Here is a 19,925-nt window from a genome sequence, read left to right on the forward strand (position 1 = left end):
TAATAGCTGATGTATACTTACTGTGTACTTGTTCCTTTACTAAGCGATTTCTAAATGTATTACTTCATTCAGTCCTCATGATAATTATGTAAAGTAAACATGTAATTTTTGGTGGATGGGAAAATTGAGGTTCATAAGTGGTTGAGCTGGAATGTGAATGTTACAGGCTGAATTGTGTCCCCCCCTCCCAATCCATATGTGGAAGCCCTCACCCTTAAGATCTCACAGTGTGATTATATTTGGAGAGCAGGGTGTTAAAGGGGTAATCAAGATAAAAATGTGACTGTACTTAATGCCACTGAACTTTACTGTTAAAAAAGGATAAGATGGTCAGTTTTATGTTGTGTGTATTTTACCACAGTTGACCAACAACAACTGAGCCGAGTTTATTATGTTAATTAAAAACTATTATGTAATTTAAAAAATGTAATGTCAAACATGAAGAAAGAATATAAGAATAAAGATCAGCTTTTTTATTAAATACAAAAAAAAAAAAAGGTAAAATGAGGTTATTGGAGAGGGCTCTAATCTAATCTGACTGGTGTCCTGATAAGAAGAGGGGATGTGGACAGAGACACGCACAGAGGGAAGACCATGTGAGGACACAGGGAGAAGACGGCATCTATACGCCAAGGAGAGAGGCCTCAGGAGAAACTGACTGTTGACACCTTGATCTTGGACTTCCAGCCTCCAGAACTGGGAGACAATAAGCGTTTGTTGTTTAAGCCACTGAGACTGTGGTATTTTGTATGACAGCCCCAGCAAACGGATACAATGAAACTACTTCTATGTGCCAAAGAAGGCAGTCCTCTAAGCTCACAGAATATATTGTCCCCTTATTTGGACTGTATCTTTCTGAGGCCCCTCTCCTTCCAGAACCTTCTACTTTCTCTGAGGCTTAGGCCTGGAGGCCCATCTCCTCTGTTCTCTAGATTCTTGAAGACCGACTTCCCTCAAATTCTGGTGCCTGTGTGTCTGGGGCCCTGTGTTTGCAGAGCAAATGTGATGATTATTCCTTTCTTCTTAAAGCTTCTGCGTTTGCACATCCTGTTCTAGTTCTACTTCTGAGGTCTAGGGGAGCAGTTCCTCTAGCTGTTTCTTCTGCCCCGTGTGAGATGCAATGATAACTAAAACCACTCAGGGAACTGAGTTTCTGCAGAAATTTGCAGAGGGACAGCAAACATGAGCATCCACTCCAAGAACAGAAAAGCAAGTTATTACATGTTCACGCAACAGCAGTCTACATACGTTCAAAAGAGCATGACCAAAATCCAACCATTGAAGAAGAAGGATTTCAAGAAATATTTCTTATTTGTTAGGGTGCAATTGGGAAACAGTACTGGTTTTGTTATTTCATGTTTCTTTTTAAGGAAGTATAGATTTAGGTGCTTTTCTTAGCTTTTTAAGGTCAAAGGTCATTGTGAAATGAGATCAGCTCTCTATGAAAGCAAATTTAAGAGAGCACATTTCAGTGGAGAAACTCAAAAAGCATTTAACTTTGTTCCTTTATGCCGAATAAAATCGGCAGAATGGTGTATATTCTTTATTTTATTTTATTTTATTTTTTTTAAGATTTCATTGGGGAAGGGGAACAGGACTTCATTGGGGAACAGTGTGCACCTCCAGGACCCTTCTCTAAGTCAAGTTGTTGTCCCTTCAATCTTAGTTGTGGAGGGTTCTGCTCAGCTTCAAGTTGTTGTTCTTTCAGTCTTAGTTGTGGAGGACGCAGCTCAGCTCCAGGTCCAGTTGCCATTGCTAGTTGCAGCGGGCACAGCCCACCATCCCTTGCAGGAGTCGAGGAATCGAACTGGCAACCTTGTGGTTGAGAGCCTGTGCTCCAACCAACAACTGAGCCATCCGGGAGGCAGCTCAGCTCAAGGTGCCGTGTTCAATCTTAGTTGCAGGGGGCAGAGCTCACCATCCCTTGCGGGACTCAAGGGATTGAACTGGCAACCTTGTGGTTGAGAGCCCACTGGCCCATGTGGGAATCGAACCGGCAGCCTTCGGAGTTAGGAGCACGGAGCTCTAACTGCCTGAGACACTGGGCCGGCCCATATTCTTTATTTTGGATCCAATCTTACCAACTTTGTCAAAGAGTGATTTTTGTATAACACACTGTTTCCTTTCACAGTGTGAAAATTGATGTGTTGTGACAATCAGGATACAGAACATTTCCATCACCCCCCTCAGTTTCCTCGAGCCCTTTGTAATCCATCCCTCCCTCCACTCCTGGCCCTGGGCAGCCACTGGAAGCTTGCGTCTGATTTCCTCTGGTCCTCAACCCAGGTGCCTTTTCCCTTTGTTGATTTGCTTTGTATCTTTCCCCTGTAATAAGTCATAGCTGTGAGGATGGCTATACGCTGAGTTCTGTGAGTCCTTCTAGTGCATCATTAAACCTGGGGATGGTCTGAGGGGTCCATAGACCAAACCCTCTGCTTTCTGGGAGTCTCAGGAGTCTGGGATAACTATGAATCCTATGGAAGAAGTCTCTCTGCTCCTCAGTAACTGCTTCCGTCCCAGGCCCCTCTCCCTTCTCTCCAGCAGGAGGGCAGCTGATGCTCTCAAATTCCTGGTCTTCTTTCTCAAGGCAGGGGAGGTTTGGCAGATCAGGAGATGTATCAGTTTCTCTTTCTTTTTCCTCATTTGTTTGTTCATTTTCTAGGATACGACAGCCAGCAAAACTCCTTCCCTGTACCCAGATGCTCCCAGTCTTTGGAAGGAAACAGACATTCAAACCAGCATAGATCATCCTGAGTGTTGGTATGGGGGAAGCACAGAGGAGGTCCCTAACCCTGATGGAGGTAATATTTACACTGGAAGGCTTCCTGGTGGAGGTGATATTTACACTGAAAAGATGCATAGGATTTAAGGTGAGTACCCATGTCAGACCTGGGGTCTAGAGGCAGCTAAATGTTCAATGACTGGGAGGGGTTCTTAGGCATCCCCTGGAAGTAGGCCCTGCTACGAGGATTGTTCTACACAGGGTTTATTGTGGGAAGGTTTAGCAGAAAGGAATGAGAGAAGCAGGGTAGGATAGAGGCAGGGGCTCAGCCTGATCCCATGGGTATCCCTGGAACCTGAATAACATCACTGAGTTGATCTCTCCTTGGGACAAGGACTGGCCTTTTGCCCCTCTGTGACCATCTGTTGTTGTTGGCTGTGGGCTGAATCTGAGGGTTTATGCAGCTAGTGGACTAGAGGGTGGCTCTCTAGAGAAGGGAAAGCTGTGAGCTGTTAGCAAGCAACATTCAGAGCTGCCAGGGGATGGGTGCTTCAAGTTCTAAAGGGTGGCTGGACAAGGCATCAACAGGGGCTTCGGTTAGCCTAGGGTGACTGGGGCTTTGTGGGGCGGGGGTGAGGAGCAATGAGGCCAGAAGGGGAGACCAAGGATTGAATGCTGTTTTAATGAGTCTGGACTTCATCCTAAGGTAAGAGGGAGACATGGGAGGGTTTAGAGCCTCGGAGGGACACGGTCAAGTTGAGTAGGTCTGCTCTGGAATTCCCCCACATTCAGCATAAGGATGAAGGATGTTTCTGGAGCTCCTCCAGGCTGACTTCTTTAATCTTGAGTGTCCCTAGATTTCCCCTTTGCCGAGAAAGTCACAAGGGGAATAGGATTCTGCAAGCAATTGTGCATTTTCTCTACCCCATTCTTCCCCTTCTTTTCCCATAATGCCTGCCCTTGTCCCTGCAGAATCTCTGCTGACCAGATCTTCTGGGTTTAAAGGGTGACTGGCATCCTCAATCACTCACCAGGACCCCCGCCTCCATCTGTGGTAGATAAAATAATGAGGCTCCCCCACCCCAAGTTGTCTACATCATGATCCCCAGAACCTGTGAATACATGACCTTACGTGGTGAAAGTGACTTTGCAGATGGGACTAAGTGAAGGATCTGAGATAGGCAGATTATTCTGGACTATCCAAGTAGGTCTAATGTAATCACAAGGGGCTTTTTAAGAGGGAGGCAGGAGGGTCAGAAAGAGCAAGAGAATGAGAGAGGGGGAGCATGAGAGAGATTGATCAAGATATCTATCATCTATCTGTCCATCCATACATCTGTCTATCTGTCTATCTATCTATCATCGAGAGAGAGAGATTTAATGATGCTACATTGCATACATTGCAGGCTTTGACGATGAGGGAAGGGACCTTGAGCCAGGGTGTGTGGATGCCTCCAGAAGCTGGAAAAGACAAGGAACGGATTTTCTTCGAGAGCCTCCGGAAGTAACGCAGCCCTGTTGACATCTTGATTTCAGCCCTGTTAGACTCATTTGGGACTCTCACTTACAGATCTGTAATATAATAAATTGGTGTTGTTTCAAGCCGCTAATTTGTGACTTCTCCTATGAGCCGCCTTGACCATTTAGCATAGCAGATAATAATGATGGTGATGCTAACTAACATATATTGAGCGTTCAGTTTGTGCCCAGGAGGGTTTTTATGATTTTTATCACATTAAACTTCAAACCCTGAGAAATTATTATTATCCTGTTTTACCAATGGGGAAAATTGCTTTTGGTGGTTATCTCTCACCATGTAACAATTTACTCTAAAAAACTTAATGGCTTTAAATAATAATTTAAAAATCTTTCTTGTAGTTTCCAGGGTCAGGAACCTCAGGTGGCTTAGCTAGATGGTTCTGTGTCAGGGTCTCTCATGAGGTGACAGACAAGATGCTGTCTGGAGACCTCAGCTCCCCCACATGTGGGCTTCTTCATAGCGCTGTGTGAGTGCCCTTACAACATGGTGACTAGCTCCCCCCCTCCCCCACCATGAACGATCCTGGAAAGAGAAAGCAAGGAGGAAGCCACAATGACTCTTGTGACCTCAGATGTCCCAGGTGCCACAATCTCTGATGTCACATCTTCCTTTTACTTCCTTTTAGAAGCAAATCGCTAAGTCCAGTGCACACTCAAGGAGAGAGAATTTGGGCTCCCCCTCCTGAAGGGAGGAGGATCAAAGAATTTGTGCACATATGTTAAAATTACTGCGTTGGTCTGTCTGCCTCTATGGTCCACACTCCTGGACACACTGAGCAAGGACTACTGAAGAAAGTAAAAGCCCCAGCAGCCCCTCCCAGTTTGCAGCATTAGCACACATGCCTGCGTCCCCTACGCAGTAATCCTTCGAGATGGGGCCTATTGTTGTCACCATTCTCCAGATGAAGAAACTGAGGCCCAGAGAGGCAAGCCATCACCCAAGGTCACTTTGGAAATACCTTGCAGAGTTCAGGATTTGATTCCAGGTCTGTCTGATCCCAGCACCTGTTGCCATAATAGCCAACACGTGGAGCTTTTCCTGTGTGCCAGGCTCTGTTCTAGGCCTGTCACATACATCCACTCCTCAGATGCTCATGGAAGCCCTGTGAATTAGATCCTACTAATTATTGAGCCCATTTTATAGAAGGAAATGTTGAGACATAGATTAAGAACTTGCCCAGGATCCTACATGACAGGCAAGTGGTGGAGATGGGATTCGAGCCCCAGCTGCCCCAGGGAGGGGGCGATCTTATTCCAGAGTCTGCAGTTACCCTCCAGAGTTTCTCTTAAACATAGCACACTCTTTTTATCCTTCTTGGTGTAGTATGCTGTATTTTCACACTGGCTCTTCACTGCAGTTTCACCGGGCAGGGCCCCTTGATGCACAAACAGAGCACCATTGATGAATCTTTTTCAGTGGTCATAACTCTAAGGTGGGTATTCTGCCTTGCGGAGAACAAAAGGGAGAAGGCAAAGCAAAAAAGTGGGGGTTTTCTTCTCCAGAACTTAGAGCTGGTCTTTGCACCTTGTTTCTAGCTTGTAGCAGATGCTCTTGGTACCTCTCCACACGCATGACACTCAACCCCTCAGGACACACGAGACTGACATCTGTGTCTGGAGTCTGTGCTGTCTGCATGGAGACCAGGCCCAAGGTGCCATCGGTTGACGCAAGGCTCAGTGCATGACTGACAGTAGCTGGTGGATCACTACCCCAACTCCCTGGCTCCTCAGTTGGGATAATTCTGAAGGGTGGCTCTATGCCACCTTCCAGAGGTGCCCAGGGAGGTTAAGCTCCAGGTTCTCACCATATAATGTGTTTGATAACACACCCACCGTGGGCTCGTTTCCTGCCATCTCTCACTTCTCCTCTTCCCAGCTGGAATTTTCTGGGGTCACCTCCCTGAGAAGCTACTTTCACTAGAATCCTTGTCTCTGCGTCTGCTTCTGGAGACCTTAACGAAGGCATCCCTAGACCTCCACATGAATGAGATTGTGCTTGTGTGTGTGTGTGTGTGCGTGTGTGTGAGCATATGTGGGTGTTGGGCTGGGGGGCTGCGAATGTGGTGGGACTGTTGCTTTGCACAGTGGTGGTGAGGATGAGGCTATCAGATATAGTAGACGAGGAGATGATTCACTCTTTAGACCCAGGCACAGGGTGCTTGTGGGGACAGAGCCAGGAGTGCAGTTTCCAGGCTCTCGGCCTCACGTGGAAAGGTGCTGGCTCAGGTGGTAGATGGCCATCAACTGTGATTGGATGGCCATCAGCTGTTATCAGACAGCTAGCCACTGTGTCTGGTTGGCCATCAGCTGTTACCAGTTAGCCATTAGCCACGAATATTACTACCATGGCTACACTAGGGTGTTGGTTGGCAGAAAAGCGGCCGGCCGATCGTGGCTGGCAAGTGGGGTTAGCAATCGCGGATGGCGGGTTGCGGATCATGCGGATCCTACTTCCTGTGTCTCACCGGCTGCCAGCGAGACTGGGGTGCAGGAAGACCCCTAGTTGGGGTACACAAAAGTTGTTTGCTTTTGTGTCTCGGCCAGCTGCCATCGAGAATATAGTGGTATGACTCCCCTATCTATGGCTCCATGGTTGTTCCTTTTTGGCCTCACCATATTCTGCATTCTGGTGCGGGGAGTGGGACCAGAGAACCTGCATGACAGTGCTGGATTCAAACCTGGGGTCCTCCCAGTAACCTCCCAGTACAAGTCACATGTTCTCTCCACGCCTCAGTTTCCTTTTTATTTTATTTTTGTAAAATAGGTGAGGGGTTGAAATTCCTGCTTTACGATGTTGCCATGACGATGTATTTTAAATTTAGTCAGCAGTATGTCTGGCACAACGCCTGGTATGTGATGGCGAGGATGGTTAGTTTTAGGACGGGCTGAGAAGAGGCCCTCAAAGTTGGGGCTTGCTTCACGGGGGACGGGGGATGGATACTCTCTTACTATTGAGTGCAATGACAGGTGATGAGAAATGAGAGACAGATGTTGAAGAAGAAAGAAAAAAGAGAACAGGAGGAAAGGAGAGAGTGGCCACAGTGCAGCGGCCAGCCAACTTCTCTTTACTGGGGGGAAAGGAGAAAATTAGGGGTTTGCCACGTTGTCACCATTTAGTGGCAGCTGCTCAGCACAAATGCCAGTAGTGCGCTGGCAGCAATTAAGCAATTCTGGTTCCTCCCCTCCCCTTTCCTGACACCCTGTTTCTTGAAAACCCTGTGAACAAATAAAGGTTCTCCCCTTTGAAGGACAGAAACAGCATGATGTGGGCTTGCAGCTTGCTCGTCTTCTGGGGTGAGTGAGAAGTGGAACGGGGGGCTGGGGAAGGCCTGCCCTGGAAATAGATGGTAGGGACACGGGAGGGCCACCAGCTGTCCAGCCGAGAGCTTGTAATTCTAGGCTGGACACTGCGAACACCTTCACTGAGGGACCTTTGACGAAAATCATTTAGCTCCAGGAATTCCTTCTGTCAGGGCAGAATTTCCTTACGGTCGTTCGTTTGATGTGTATTTCCTGAGCACCTTCTACTTGCCAAGTGCTGTTCTAGGCAGAGGACAGAGCACCGAACACACAGACAAGGTTCCTCTGTCACAGGGCTAACATCCCAGTGAGAAGGAGCAGTTACAGCAATCACCCACTTACGCCCTCAAATAGAGAAAGTATTTGATCTTCATAAAGTTCCTGATATTGGGTCATTAATAGCCCCATTTTATGAAGGTGAAAACTGAAGCCAAAGAGGTTAAATAATGTGCCCAAGGCCACTTAGCTAGTAAGGGGTCAAGCCAGGATTTAAAAGCAGGCCCCGGCGTGTGGATGCTGTATGGCTACTCTATGTTGCCCTACATAATACAGGAAAGTATTTCAGGTAGTAATAAGTACCTGAGTGAAGGTGTTACAGAGTGCGACTGGGGATTAGACTGAAGGAGGAGGGCAGGGTGGCCAGTGATGATGAGGTGATGTTTGTGCTGAGACCTGAGCAGCGAGATGGCGCCTTCCTCTCTGTTCTCTTATTTCTCTTTCTTCAGGTGTCGGTTTGTCTTGATCTCATTTATCTTGTATGCTGTGTTCTCTTTCATATGTCTTGTGAGTTTTGGTCATTGCTTCCAATCTAAGAATGGGGGACCTTTTTCTAAGCAACAAGGTGGGTTTCTTCTGCTGTTTTTGGAGGAAAACCGTATTTCCTCCTTACTTTATGGAGGAGGAAACAGGCACAAAGAGATTTGTAAGACATACTATTAAGTGACAACACGAGTGGCAGTAGAACAGAGGTGTCCAACAGGACTTTTTATACAAATGTTCTAGGTCTATAGTGGCCACTAGTCACATGAAATATGGCTCATATGACCAAGGAATGGACTGTTCCATTTTGTTTAATTTTAATAACTTTAAGTGTATATAGCCTTGTGTGCCTGGTAGCTACTGTATTGGAGAGCACAGTAAACTGTATATTGCATTATCTCATTTGCGTGAAGAAAATTGTGTAAACTTATAAATTTATTTATCTTTCATGCTATATTTACATGACTGACTGAGTTTATGAATAGGACCTATCCTTGAAGTGTTCACTCTTTTTCTTTTTAATTTTTATTGGGGAATATTGGGTAACAGTGTGTTTTTTCCAGGGCCCATCAGCTCCTAGCCAATTTGTTGTCCTTCAATCTAGTTGTGGAGGGCGCAGCTCAGCTCCAAGTCCAGTCACCATTTTCAATCTTTAGTTGCAGGGGGCGCAGCCCACCATCCATATGAGAATCGAACTGGCAACCCTGTTGTTCAGAGCTTGCGCTCCAACCAACTGAACCATCCGGCAACCCCAAAGGGTTCACTCTAAAGCCTACACCCCCCTTTTTTCACCTCCCCCCTCCACCACTCCGGTTCAAGCCGTGGTTTCTCAGTCTAGTTGTGTAGGACACAGCTCCCTGGCCCATGCTGCTATTATGGGACTTGCGCTCCCCCCAGCTGAGGCAGTTGGTCACCAGTCGTAGGTTGGCCACTCACAGCAGTAGCCCACGGCAGCACACGGCAGCCCACAATGTTTGCCGGTCACTCACGCCAACCTCCGGCAGCTCACAGCAGCCCAGCTCCAGGGAGAGCCATTGTTCACAATCTTAGCTGTAAAGGGCGCAGCTCACTGGTCCATGTGGGAATTGAACCCACGACCTCAGCGTTAGGAGCACAGCGCTCCAACCCCCTGAGCCACCGGGCCGGCCCCACTCTTAAACTTTTGACAGTGGTTACTGCTGGGTATCAGGATAGGACATGGGGAAACCTTCACTTTTGATTTTATATACTTCCACATCACTTGAATTTTTTTTCACAAGGAGCAACTATTACCTTCTTTAAAAAAAGATAAAAATGAATGAAACAAAAATGCACAGACATGAGGATTAGCTTCTGCTTTTGGTTAGTTTCCGTAGAATTCAGCCTGATCCCACAGGGTGCTCTGGGGTGAACTGCCCCGAGGGTCTGTCCTGCTCAGAGGCAAAGGGGCAGGCTGGGCTGTTGTACCCCTGCCTGACATTCATCGCCTCTAGGCCAGAGAAACAGCCGGGGGATGGGTGCTCCAACCTGGAAAAGCGGTGGGAGGGTGGTGCCGAGAGTGGCTACCCTCCCACCCCTCCTGGGTTGGCAAGGTGTAAAGAACTCCTGAGCTGATGTAGGTAGATCCCCATGAAGAGACTGCGTTTTCCTCTTCACATACCCACTCCTGCTTTCATCACTTGCCACCATAATCACTGGCACTTACGGAAAGGTGGGGACTGGCTGGTGCAGGGGTGGCTCCTGGTCGCATCTCAAAGGCACCTGACGACTTCTCTTTCTTCTGTTTGTAGGTTGGCTTCCCTGGTTGATTCAGGCGCAATCTGGTAAGAGACTCCCCTGAATGAAGGCAGTTAGACCTTCGCACCTCTCTCTCAGTTTTGTCATCTGATTAATGGGTATTGTGATGACCCCCAGCTAATGGGATACTTGTGAAGATTCAACTCCATGTGGAGTTAAGAGGGAGGCTCTGGAGTCACACTTCCTGGGTTTGAGCCTTGGCTCACTGCTGTGGGGACCTCAGGTGCTTTAGTAAATTCCCGGGATTTCAGTTCCATGAGGGTTTTGATGAGGACTAAAGGAGGTAAAATAGAGGCGGTGACAAGAATGGTGCTTGGAACACAGAGAATGCTCAGTTCAATTAGTGCCCCCTCTTCCTCCTCCCCTCCTCCTCCTCTTACCCTCCCCCTTCTCCCTCCTCCTCCCCCCCTCCCCCATTCCCTCTCCACCTCCCCCCGCCTACCTCCTACCTCTTTTTCCTCTTCCTCCTCCTCCTTAGAGAAACACAAGTTATCTGGTTTTTATTGGCTGGGCTGCAGCTGGGCCAAAGCTGGTAGCCAGTGAGGGGGCACCGCCAGGACAATGACCAGGACCCCTGGACTCCTTCCCAGCATTCGTCCATTCTGCTTTGCCTTCTCTTGCATTCGGATTTGTGGTGTGACCTGGGGCAGGTTACACCAATGCTCTTGGGCATCTTTACATCTACAAAATGGAGTCATAACATTTACCATGAAGTCGGGTGGTGGACTGTCCTGGCTTGCCCTAGACTGTCGATGGTTTCCTGGGATGCTGGATGTTGAGTGCCAACACCAAGAAAGTCCTGGGAAAACCAGGATGACTTGGTCCCCTCACCTTGAAGCATTAGCATGGGGACTGAAGACGATGCATGGAAGGGACCTATGAAATGGAAGTTCTAGTTATATTTTTAAAAGTTTCTTTGCCTCTCTGAGTCTCATTTTCTGTCAGGTCAATTAAGTGACCATCTGTTAAGTTGTTTTGCTCATGATTGAGCATCGTGTGTGTGTGTCTCAGATGGATTATTGAAGTGGCTTCCGTCCCGGTCTCCCAGCTCTTTGCCCTTCCAGCAGCCATCAGAGGGTGCCTGTGATCACCCGAGTCAGGTCCCATCCCCCTGCTCACAGCCCTCCAGGGCTCCCACCTCCCTCTGGGTAAAAGCCCAAGTCCTCCCCACCTCTCACAAGACCCTACATGACCTGTTCCAATCCCCTTCCTGCCCTCATCTCTTCCCTCTCTTCCCTTTGCTCACTTGGGCCTCCTTGGTCCTTCAACATATCAGGTACAGTCCTGCCTCAGGACCTTTGCACATGTTGTGCCTTCTGTGCTCTTGCCCTACATATACACATGGCTTGCTTCCTCACCTTTATGTTTCAGCTCATGTATCTTCTTCTCAGACTACCCTATTTTTGACATTGTATCCCTTACCCCAAGCTCTCCAGGATTATCAGCTCTGTGAAGGTGGGGAATTTTTTTGGTCTTTTTCCACTGCTGAATCCACCATGCCCAGAAGAGTCCTGGAATATGGCAGGTGTTGGTATTAGGGTTTTCCAGAGAAACAGAACCAATACAATGAATATGTACATATCTACATCTATATACTGTATATTCATATATGTAAAGATTTATTAATAAGCAGTTGGCTCACATGATTATGGAGGGCGGCAAATCTCAAGATCTGCAGGGTGAGGAGCAAAGATCCTGAGATGGGAAAGGATTTAGGGAACTTAGTGAAGGTGAGCGTGGCTGATGGGACAGCGCAGGAAATGATCAGGAGAGGTTGGCAGGTGCCCAGTCACAGGGGGGTGGGTTGTTGTCCTGGTTTGGGGTGGACTTGCGCTGTGGGAGACTGAGCAAGAGGAAGAAAGTACGGGGCAGCTCAGAGTTGGGAGATCACAAGTGGTAAAGTGCCGGAAGTCTGCAAAGAAAAATGTTGCCTTTGCAGATGAAAGAGGAAGCTGGAAATGACAAGAAAGATACAATTTGAGTGCAGGTATGGGAAATAAAGAAGACATAGCCTCAAGACCCTAGTCGTGATAATTCATGTCTTTATGGCACTTTCTATAAAGAGCTTTCCCATGATATCCCATCCTACCAATGGATGTTGACAATATCATTGACTCCTCTCTTTCTTTCATACCCCTGCCCCCATCCTATCCATTGGCAAATCCTGTTAGCATTACCTTCAGAATAAATCCAGAATCTCATACTTTCCACTGCTCCCACCTGGGTAGTATCCACCATCATCGCTCACCTGGGCAAATGCAGATGGTTCCTCCCTTGTCATCCTGCCTCTGACCCTTACAGTTCATCTTCCCCACCAGTGGCCAGAGGATCATGTTAAACCTAAGTCCCTCTTCTGCACTCTCCCACGGCTCCCATCTCTGATGAAAAGCTGACGTCTTACAATGGTCTAGCAGATCTTACATGATCTGGCTGTGTCACCTCCTCTGACTCTTTTTTTTCAAATTGGGGAAGGGGAATAGGACTTTATTGGGGAACAGTGTGTTTTCCCCAGGACCCATCAGTAGCTCCAAGTCAAGTTGTTGTCCTTTCAATCTTAGTTGTGGAGGGTGCAGCTCAGCTCCAAGTCCAGTTGCCATTGTTCAGTCTTAGTTGCAGGGGGCAAACTGGTAACCTTGTGGTTGAGATCATGAGCTCCAACCAACTGAGCCATCAAGCTGCCCCTCGGCAGCTCAGCGGCAGCTCAGCTCAAGATGCTGTGTTCAATCTCAGTTGCAGGGGGCGCAGCCTACCATCCCTTGTGGGAGTCGAACTGGCAACCTTGTTGTTGAGAGCATGAGCTCCAACCAACTGAGCCATCTGGCCACCCGGGAGCTCAGTGGCAGCTCGTTATCTTCATTCTAGTTGTGGAGGGTGCAGCTCCCTGGCCCATGTGGGAATCAAACCGGCAACCCTGTTGCCCAGAGCTCATGCTCTAACCAACTGAGCCACCCATCTGCCCCCCTCCTCTGACTCTTGCCTCATCCGCTCTGCTTCAACAATACCAGCCTCCTTGTAATTCAATGAAATCACCAGGCATCATCCTGTCTTAGGGATTTTGCACTAGTTGTTTGCTCTGCCTTAAATAGCTTCATAGCTCACTCACTCACTTCCCGCAGGTCTTTGTTCAGATGCGACCTTCTCAGCGAGGTCTCTATGACTGAGCAATGACTATGTACCAGGCACTGTTCTATGCACTCAGGACACAGCAGTAAATAAGACGGACACAAATAGCTGCCTTGTGGGAGCTCACAGTCCTTAAGTGTGATAGACTTGAAATAACCAATTCCAAAGGCTTTTCCATAGAATAGTCTGAGAAACTGCCTGAAAATTTATTCCATTTCCAGTCAGACTTACCTCTTCTCATGTAGCAGTAGTGATAATCATGCACTTTGGGGTTTGGCAGGCCTGGCAGTGCCATTTACCATCTGTGTCCTTGGGCAAGTCACTTAACCTCTGTGAGCCTCAGTTTTCCACATCTGTATAATGGGAATTGTATCAGTTTCCTATTGCTGCTGTAATAAATGACCACAAACTCAGTGGCTTACAGCAACAAAAATATTATCTTACAGTTCTGAAAGTCAGAAATCCGAAATGCGACCCATTGGGCTGAAATCAAGGTGTTGGCAGGGCTGTGTTGCTTTCTGGAGGTTCTAGGGGAGAATCTGTTTTATTGCCTTTTCCAGCTTCTAAAGGTTAAGTGTATTCCTTGGCACATGTCCCCCTTCCTCCATCATCACAGACAGCAATGACTGGTCAAGTCTTTCTTGCATTGCATCACTTTGATTCTGCCTCTCCTAATTAAGATGAGCAATCTTAATTCTATCAGCAATCTTAATTCCCCCTTCCTGTGTAGCATAACATATTCATGTGGTCCAGGGATTGCTACATGGTCATCTTTGGCGGAGCCATTATTCTGCTGACCATAGGAATGAGAGTATCAAATGAGTGTCTTCCTTAGCACCTGAGAGGCTGCTCCTACCTGTAGCTTTGTCTTCCTGGAGCTCACAGTGTGGGGTAGGATATGATCACTGAATAGCTAATCACACAAATAATTGAGCAATTATAATTGTGGTAAGTGTCACAGGAGCACAGGAAGCTTTGGGTAGTCATGGAAGGCTTCTTGGAAGAAACGACATTTAGCCAAGGCCTGAAGAATGGGGAGGGGCTAGCCAGGCAGAGCAGAGGCAACGAGACGGGCACATGCAAAGGCCATGTGGTTGGAAGGCTAGAAATGGAGACAGATATGAGATGAGGCTCAAAAATGTGGTTGGGTCTGGTCACTGGGGGCTTTTTGGGTCATGCTAAGTAATTTGGATTTTATTTTATGTTAAAAAAGCTATTTATTAAAATATAGCTAATACAATATTATATTAGTTTCAGGTGTATACCATAGTTGTTCAACATTTATATACCTAAAAACACGATCATAATGATAGGTCCAGCAACCATCTGACACTGTACCAGCTATCACAATATTATTGACTATATTCCCTATGTTGTACATTACATCCCCATGTCTTATTTGTTTTATACCTAAAAATTTGGACCACTTATTCCCCTTCACCTATCCCCCTCTTTAAAAATTTTCAATTACAGTTGACATTCAGTATTTATATTAATTTCAGGTGTACAGCATAGTGGTTAGACATTTATATAATCTAAGAAGTGATCCCCCGATTAGTCTAGTACCCACCTGGCACTGTACATAGTTATTACCACATCATTGACTGTATTCCCTGTGCTTTACTTTACAGCACTGTGACTATTTTGTAACTACAAATTTGTACTTCTTAATCCCTTCACCTTTACACCCTTGCCTCCCAACCCCCTCCTATCTATCACCCCCAAAATCTAGTACCAATGACACCATACATAGTTATTGCAATATTATTGACTATATTCTTTATGCTAAACCCTCTATCCCTGTGACTATTTTGTAACAACGAATTTGTACTTTTTAATTCCTTCCCCTTTTTTTACCCATATCCCTAACCCCCTCCCATCTGGCAACCATCAAAATGTTTTCTGCATCTATGAGTTTATTTCTGTTTTGATTGTTTATTTTGTTCTTTACATCCCACATATAAGCAAAATCACGTTACATCTGTCTTTCTCTGTCTGACATACTCCACTCAGCACAATACCCTCCAGGTCCATCCATGTTGCCTCAGATGGCAAGAACCCATTCCCTTCCATGACCAAGCAGTATGCCATTTGTATATATGTACCACCTCCTCTTTATCCATTCATCCATTGATAGAGACCCATCCATTGATGAACATCTTGGTCATTAAACAATGCTGCAATAAACACATGGATGCACATGTCCCCTTGAAGTAGCATTTTGGGTTTCTTCGGATAAATACCCTGAAGTGGGATTACTGGGTCTTTCTTTGTCTCCTGTTATAGCCTTTGTTTTAAAGTCTATTTTGTCCAGTATAAGTATTGCTACCACAGATATTTCTGTTTCCATTTTCATGAAATATATTTTTTCATTCCTTTACTTTCTGTTTGTGTCTTTCAGTCATAAGTGAGTCTCTTGTAGGCAGCAGATGTAAGGGTTTTTTTCCTTCTCCATTCAACCACCCTATGTCTTTTGATTGGAGCATTTAATTCACTTACACTGAAAGTAATTGTTCAACACAATGGGATTTATAGATCATGTAATACAGAATCGTACACCTGAAATCTATGTAACTTTACTAACAATTGTCACCCCAATAAACGTTGATTAAAAAAAAGAATCATGAAAGTAATTGTTCATAGTTATGCAGCTATTGCCATTTTATTATTCATATTTTTTATTTTTTTCCATCTTAAAGTAGTTCCTCTAACATTCATTGTAATACTGGTTTGGTGATGAACTCCTTTAGCTTTTTATTATCTGGGAAACTCCTTATCTGTCATTCAATTTTAAATGGTAGCCTTGCTTGATAGAGTAGTCTTGATTGTAGCTCCTTGCTTTTCATCACATTGAATATTTTATGCCAGTCCCTTCTGGCCTGCAAAGTTTTTGTTGAGAAATCATCTTATGGGAGCTCCCTTGTAGGTAACTAACTGCTTTTCTCTTGATGCTTTTAGAATTCTCTCTTTGTCTTTGACCTTTGCCATTTTTATTATAATGTGTCTTTGTGTTGGCCTGTTTGAGTTCATCTTGTTTTGGACTCTCTGTGCTTCCTGGACTTGTATGTCTATTTCCTTCGCCAGGTTAGGAAACTTTTCAGTCATTATTTCTTCAAATAGGTTCTCAATCCCTTGCTTTCTCTCTTCTCTTTCTGGTACCCTTATGATGTGAGTGTTGTTACATTTGATGTTGTCCCAGAGGCCTCTTAAACTATCCTCATTTTAAAAATTCTTTTTGCTGTTCCTATTGGATGTTTTCTGCTACCTTGTCTTCCAAATAGCTGATTGATTCCTCTGCTTCATCTAGTTTGCTAGTGGTTCATTCTAGTGCATTCTTCATTTCAGTTATTGAATTCTTCACTTCTGACTGGTTCTTTTCTACGGTTTTGATGCCTCGTTTTATGCTTGCTATCTCTTTGTTGATATTCTCACTAAGATCCTTGAGCATCAATATAACCATTGTTTTGAACTCTGTATCTGGTAGGTTGGTTGTCTTCATTTCATTTAGTTCTTTTGTTCTGGAGTCTTCTCCTGTTCTTTAATTTGGAATGCATTTCTTTGTTTCCTCATTTTGGCTGCTTTTTTGTGTTTGTTTCTATATATTAGGTAGATCTGCTATGCCTCCCAGTCTTAGCTGGATGGTATTATGTAGTAAGTGTCCTGTGGGACCCTGGCACCTGGTTATCTGTTCTGGGTACTCCAGGAGTGTCCCTTGTGTGGGTTGTGTGTTCCCTTCTGTTATAGTTGAGCCTGGATTGCTATTGGCACATCAGTGAATGGAATTGACCGACAGACTGATTGACTCTGGGGTTTGGCTATGTCCACAGTTTATGGAATACTGAGTAGGGGGCTTACCCCACTGAGTGGAATTTGCCCCAGCTGGCTCTGGTGCCTGTTGTAACTGTTTTTTGTATATGACGCATATGGGATTAATTGGGCAGTGCTCTGCTGTGGTCTGAAGCCAACCTCCAAGTATGTTGGTTCTGGGGCCTCTTGGGAGGGGCTCTGGTGCAGGCCCAGGTCACCCACTGCCTGCGACTGGCTGGGGACTACCTGGTAAGAGCCATAAAGTGATCTGCACTTGTTTGCTGCCTATGCTAAACCTGGAGGTATGTGGGAGATGCCACACTGTGAACTGAGGATGTCTGCCACCAGCACTTGGCCTGAGGTAGCTCCACAAAAAGCCATAATGCCCCAAGGGTTGCTGCCACATGCCATCTCCCTTAAGGGTCAGTGGCTGATAGCGCCTCATGCAGTGTGCAAGTTGGGTGAGGCAGGGTCTCAGGGAGTCACTAGAGTGGGAAGAATTGTGGTCACCAGGTTAATGTAAATTCTTGTTTGGTGCCAGTGCCGAGCCTGGAGCAACTCAGGAAACGTCTCAGAGCACACCAAGGCTCGTTGCTGCCTTCCTGGGGCCTGGTAGACTCCGATAGTTTTCCAAGAAAGAGTACAATGTGGGAGGGGCTGACTGCATAGAGAAAGTGCCTCCAGCTTTGGGGAGTTGGGTGGGGCAGGGTCCAGATGGAGCTCACCAGACCAATTCAGATTCAGATTTGGCCATGGGCATGGTGAGAGGGTTCAACGCAGGAAAGACGGCGCCCGCCTGTCAACTGCACAGGACGAGGACCCCTCATAGGGAAAATGGTGACTGTCCTCCAGCCCTCTCCTCAAAGCCGCACACCTCAGTCTGTCCCCCCTGAGTGCCTCCAACACCCCCCGAATCACCATCCCTCCACTGGAGCCCAGGGTGAGTGGCTGTGAGTGAGTGTGTCTGTTCCCAGGCCATTTAAGAGGATATTTGGGTTTCCTGCAGCCTTCCATCTGACCTAGATGGTCGGAATCCCCACTGCTTTTTACAGCCAGATGTGGAGGCTTCTCTTCCCAGCACCAGTATTCTGTGCTGGGGAGCCTGGTGTGGGGCTGGGGTCCTTTGCTCTTCTTGGGGGAACCTCCACAGCTGAGATATCCCTTCTGATTCTCAACCACCACACAGAGGTTTGGGGCCCATTCTGCATCTCCACCAGTCTCAACGTGGCTTCTTTATATTTTTAGTTACAGGACCTCTGTTTGGATAGACTTCAGATGGTTTTCCAGGTTTATTGTTCTGTAATTTAGTTGTAATTTTAATGTGTTCATGGAAGGATGCATGCACAGTGTTTATCTACTCTGCCATTTTGGATCTTCCCCAGTAATTTGGATTTTAATTCTGAGGGCAACAGGGAGGGTTATATGGAGGAATGGGGGTGGATGATCAAATCTGCATTTAGAGATGTTTGCAGGGGACATTGAGAATGTAGGAATGAATGTAGGAAGATCTGTACCAAGCATAGCTGTGGAGATGGAGAGAAATGGGTAGATGTCAAATGATATTTTGGAGGGAGAATCATTAGGGCAGGGACTCATTGGCTATGAGGGTGAAGGCTAAACAGGTAAACTGAGGTACAGAGAGGTGAAACCACTTGTCCTAGGACTAGATGGGCTAGAATGTATCTCAGGTCCCTCCCTGGACTTGCTGTTCTCCTGGGGATCCCAGGCAATGCAAAGGCTACTGGTCCACAGACCAGTAGGAGTAGTGAGGGTCCAGGTCAGTGAATCACATATTCATGGGCCTACAAATCACCCGAGGATCTTGTTAAAATGCAGTTTCTGATTCAGTAGTTCTGGGGCAGGGCCTGAGAGTTTGATTTCCATCAAACTCTCTACTGGTGACACTGGCTCATGGACCACACTTTGAGAAGGAAGGGTCTAGCATCTTCAAGGTCTTTGATGAGCTCCCTTGGTCACTGTATCAGTTTCTGAGGGCTGCTGTAACAAATTAAATAGAATGGAGACTTATTCTCTCACAGTTCTGGAGGCCAGAAGTTCAAAATCAAGGTGCTTTCTCTGAAGACCCTAGGGGAGAATCTGTTCCAGGCATCTCTCCCAGGTTCTGGTGTTGCTGGCAATCCTTGGCATTCCTTGGCTTGTAGACACATCACACCAATCTCTGCCTTCGTTGTCACATGGTCTTATTCCTATGTTTCTGTACCTCTACTCCTTTTTTTATAAGTACTCCAGTCATATCAGAGTAAGGGACCATCCTACTCCAGTATGATCTTAATTTACATCTTAATGACATTTACAAAGATGTGACCTTCTAAATAAGGTCACATTATTAGGGACCAGGGTTTAGGACAGCTGGAGGACACAATTCAACCGACAACAGTCTCTTCACCCTCTCACACTGGGTTACCTTTGAGCCCCATTCTGACGCTCTAACATAAGCTCTTCCTTCTATGCTGCCTAGATGTGAATGAGTGTGCGGACACCACCACGTGCCCATCTCATGCCACTTGTACCAACACTGTAGGAGGTTACTACTGCACTTGCAAAGGAGGCTTCCTGTCAAGCAATGGACTGGTGCAGTTCAAGGGCCCAGGAGTGACATGCAAAGGTGAGTTCACACCCCCTCAAAACCCTTCATCATTTGATAGAAAATCAGGTGGAAACTGTCAGATGTAGGTACTTTGACTTTTTACCCAAACAATATTTCCCTCCTCCCTTCCTTCCTTCTTTCCTCCCTCCCTCCCTCCCTCCCTCCCTCCCTCCCTCCCTCCCTCCCTCCCTCCCTTCCTTTCCCCTCCCTTATTCATTCATTCATTCAATTCCTTCTTTTCCTTTCCTTCCTTCCTTCCTTCCTTCCTTCCTTCCTTCCTTCCTTCCTTCC

General features: G+C 46.4%; 1 protein-coding gene and 1 long non-coding RNA gene across 2 annotated transcripts in view; both read left to right on the forward strand.

The window, feature by feature from the left end:
• The first annotated feature begins 2,882 nt into the window (after window positions 1-2,882).
• Window positions 2,883-4,332, forward strand: LOC141572680 (uncharacterized). The gene is made up of 2 exons (XR_012498035.2): window positions 2,883-3,428; window positions 4,129-4,332. It is a non-coding gene; the product is annotated as an uncharacterized LOC141572680 (long non-coding RNA).
• A 3,103-nt stretch (window positions 4,333-7,435) lies between these two features.
• Window positions 7,436-19,925, forward strand: part of ADGRE1 (adhesion G protein-coupled receptor E1) — a 55,698-nt gene continuing 43,208 nt past the window's right edge. The window contains exons 1-3 of the mRNA XM_019710826.3: window positions 7,436-7,555; window positions 10,090-10,122; window positions 19,506-19,652. Coding sequence (XP_019566385.1) covers window positions 7,522-7,555; window positions 10,090-10,122; window positions 19,506-19,652 — 214 coding nt within the window. The 5' untranslated portion in view covers window positions 7,436-7,521. The remainder of the gene's footprint in view (window positions 7,556-10,089; window positions 10,123-19,505; window positions 19,653-19,925) is intronic.

The sequence above is a fragment of the Rhinolophus sinicus genome, chromosome 15 (genome assembly GCF_057876585.1).
Source record: "Rhinolophus sinicus isolate RSI-liver-muscle chromosome 15, RSI-T2T, whole genome shotgun sequence".
NCBI lineage: Eukaryota > Metazoa > Chordata > Mammalia > Chiroptera > Rhinolophidae > Rhinolophus > Rhinolophus sinicus.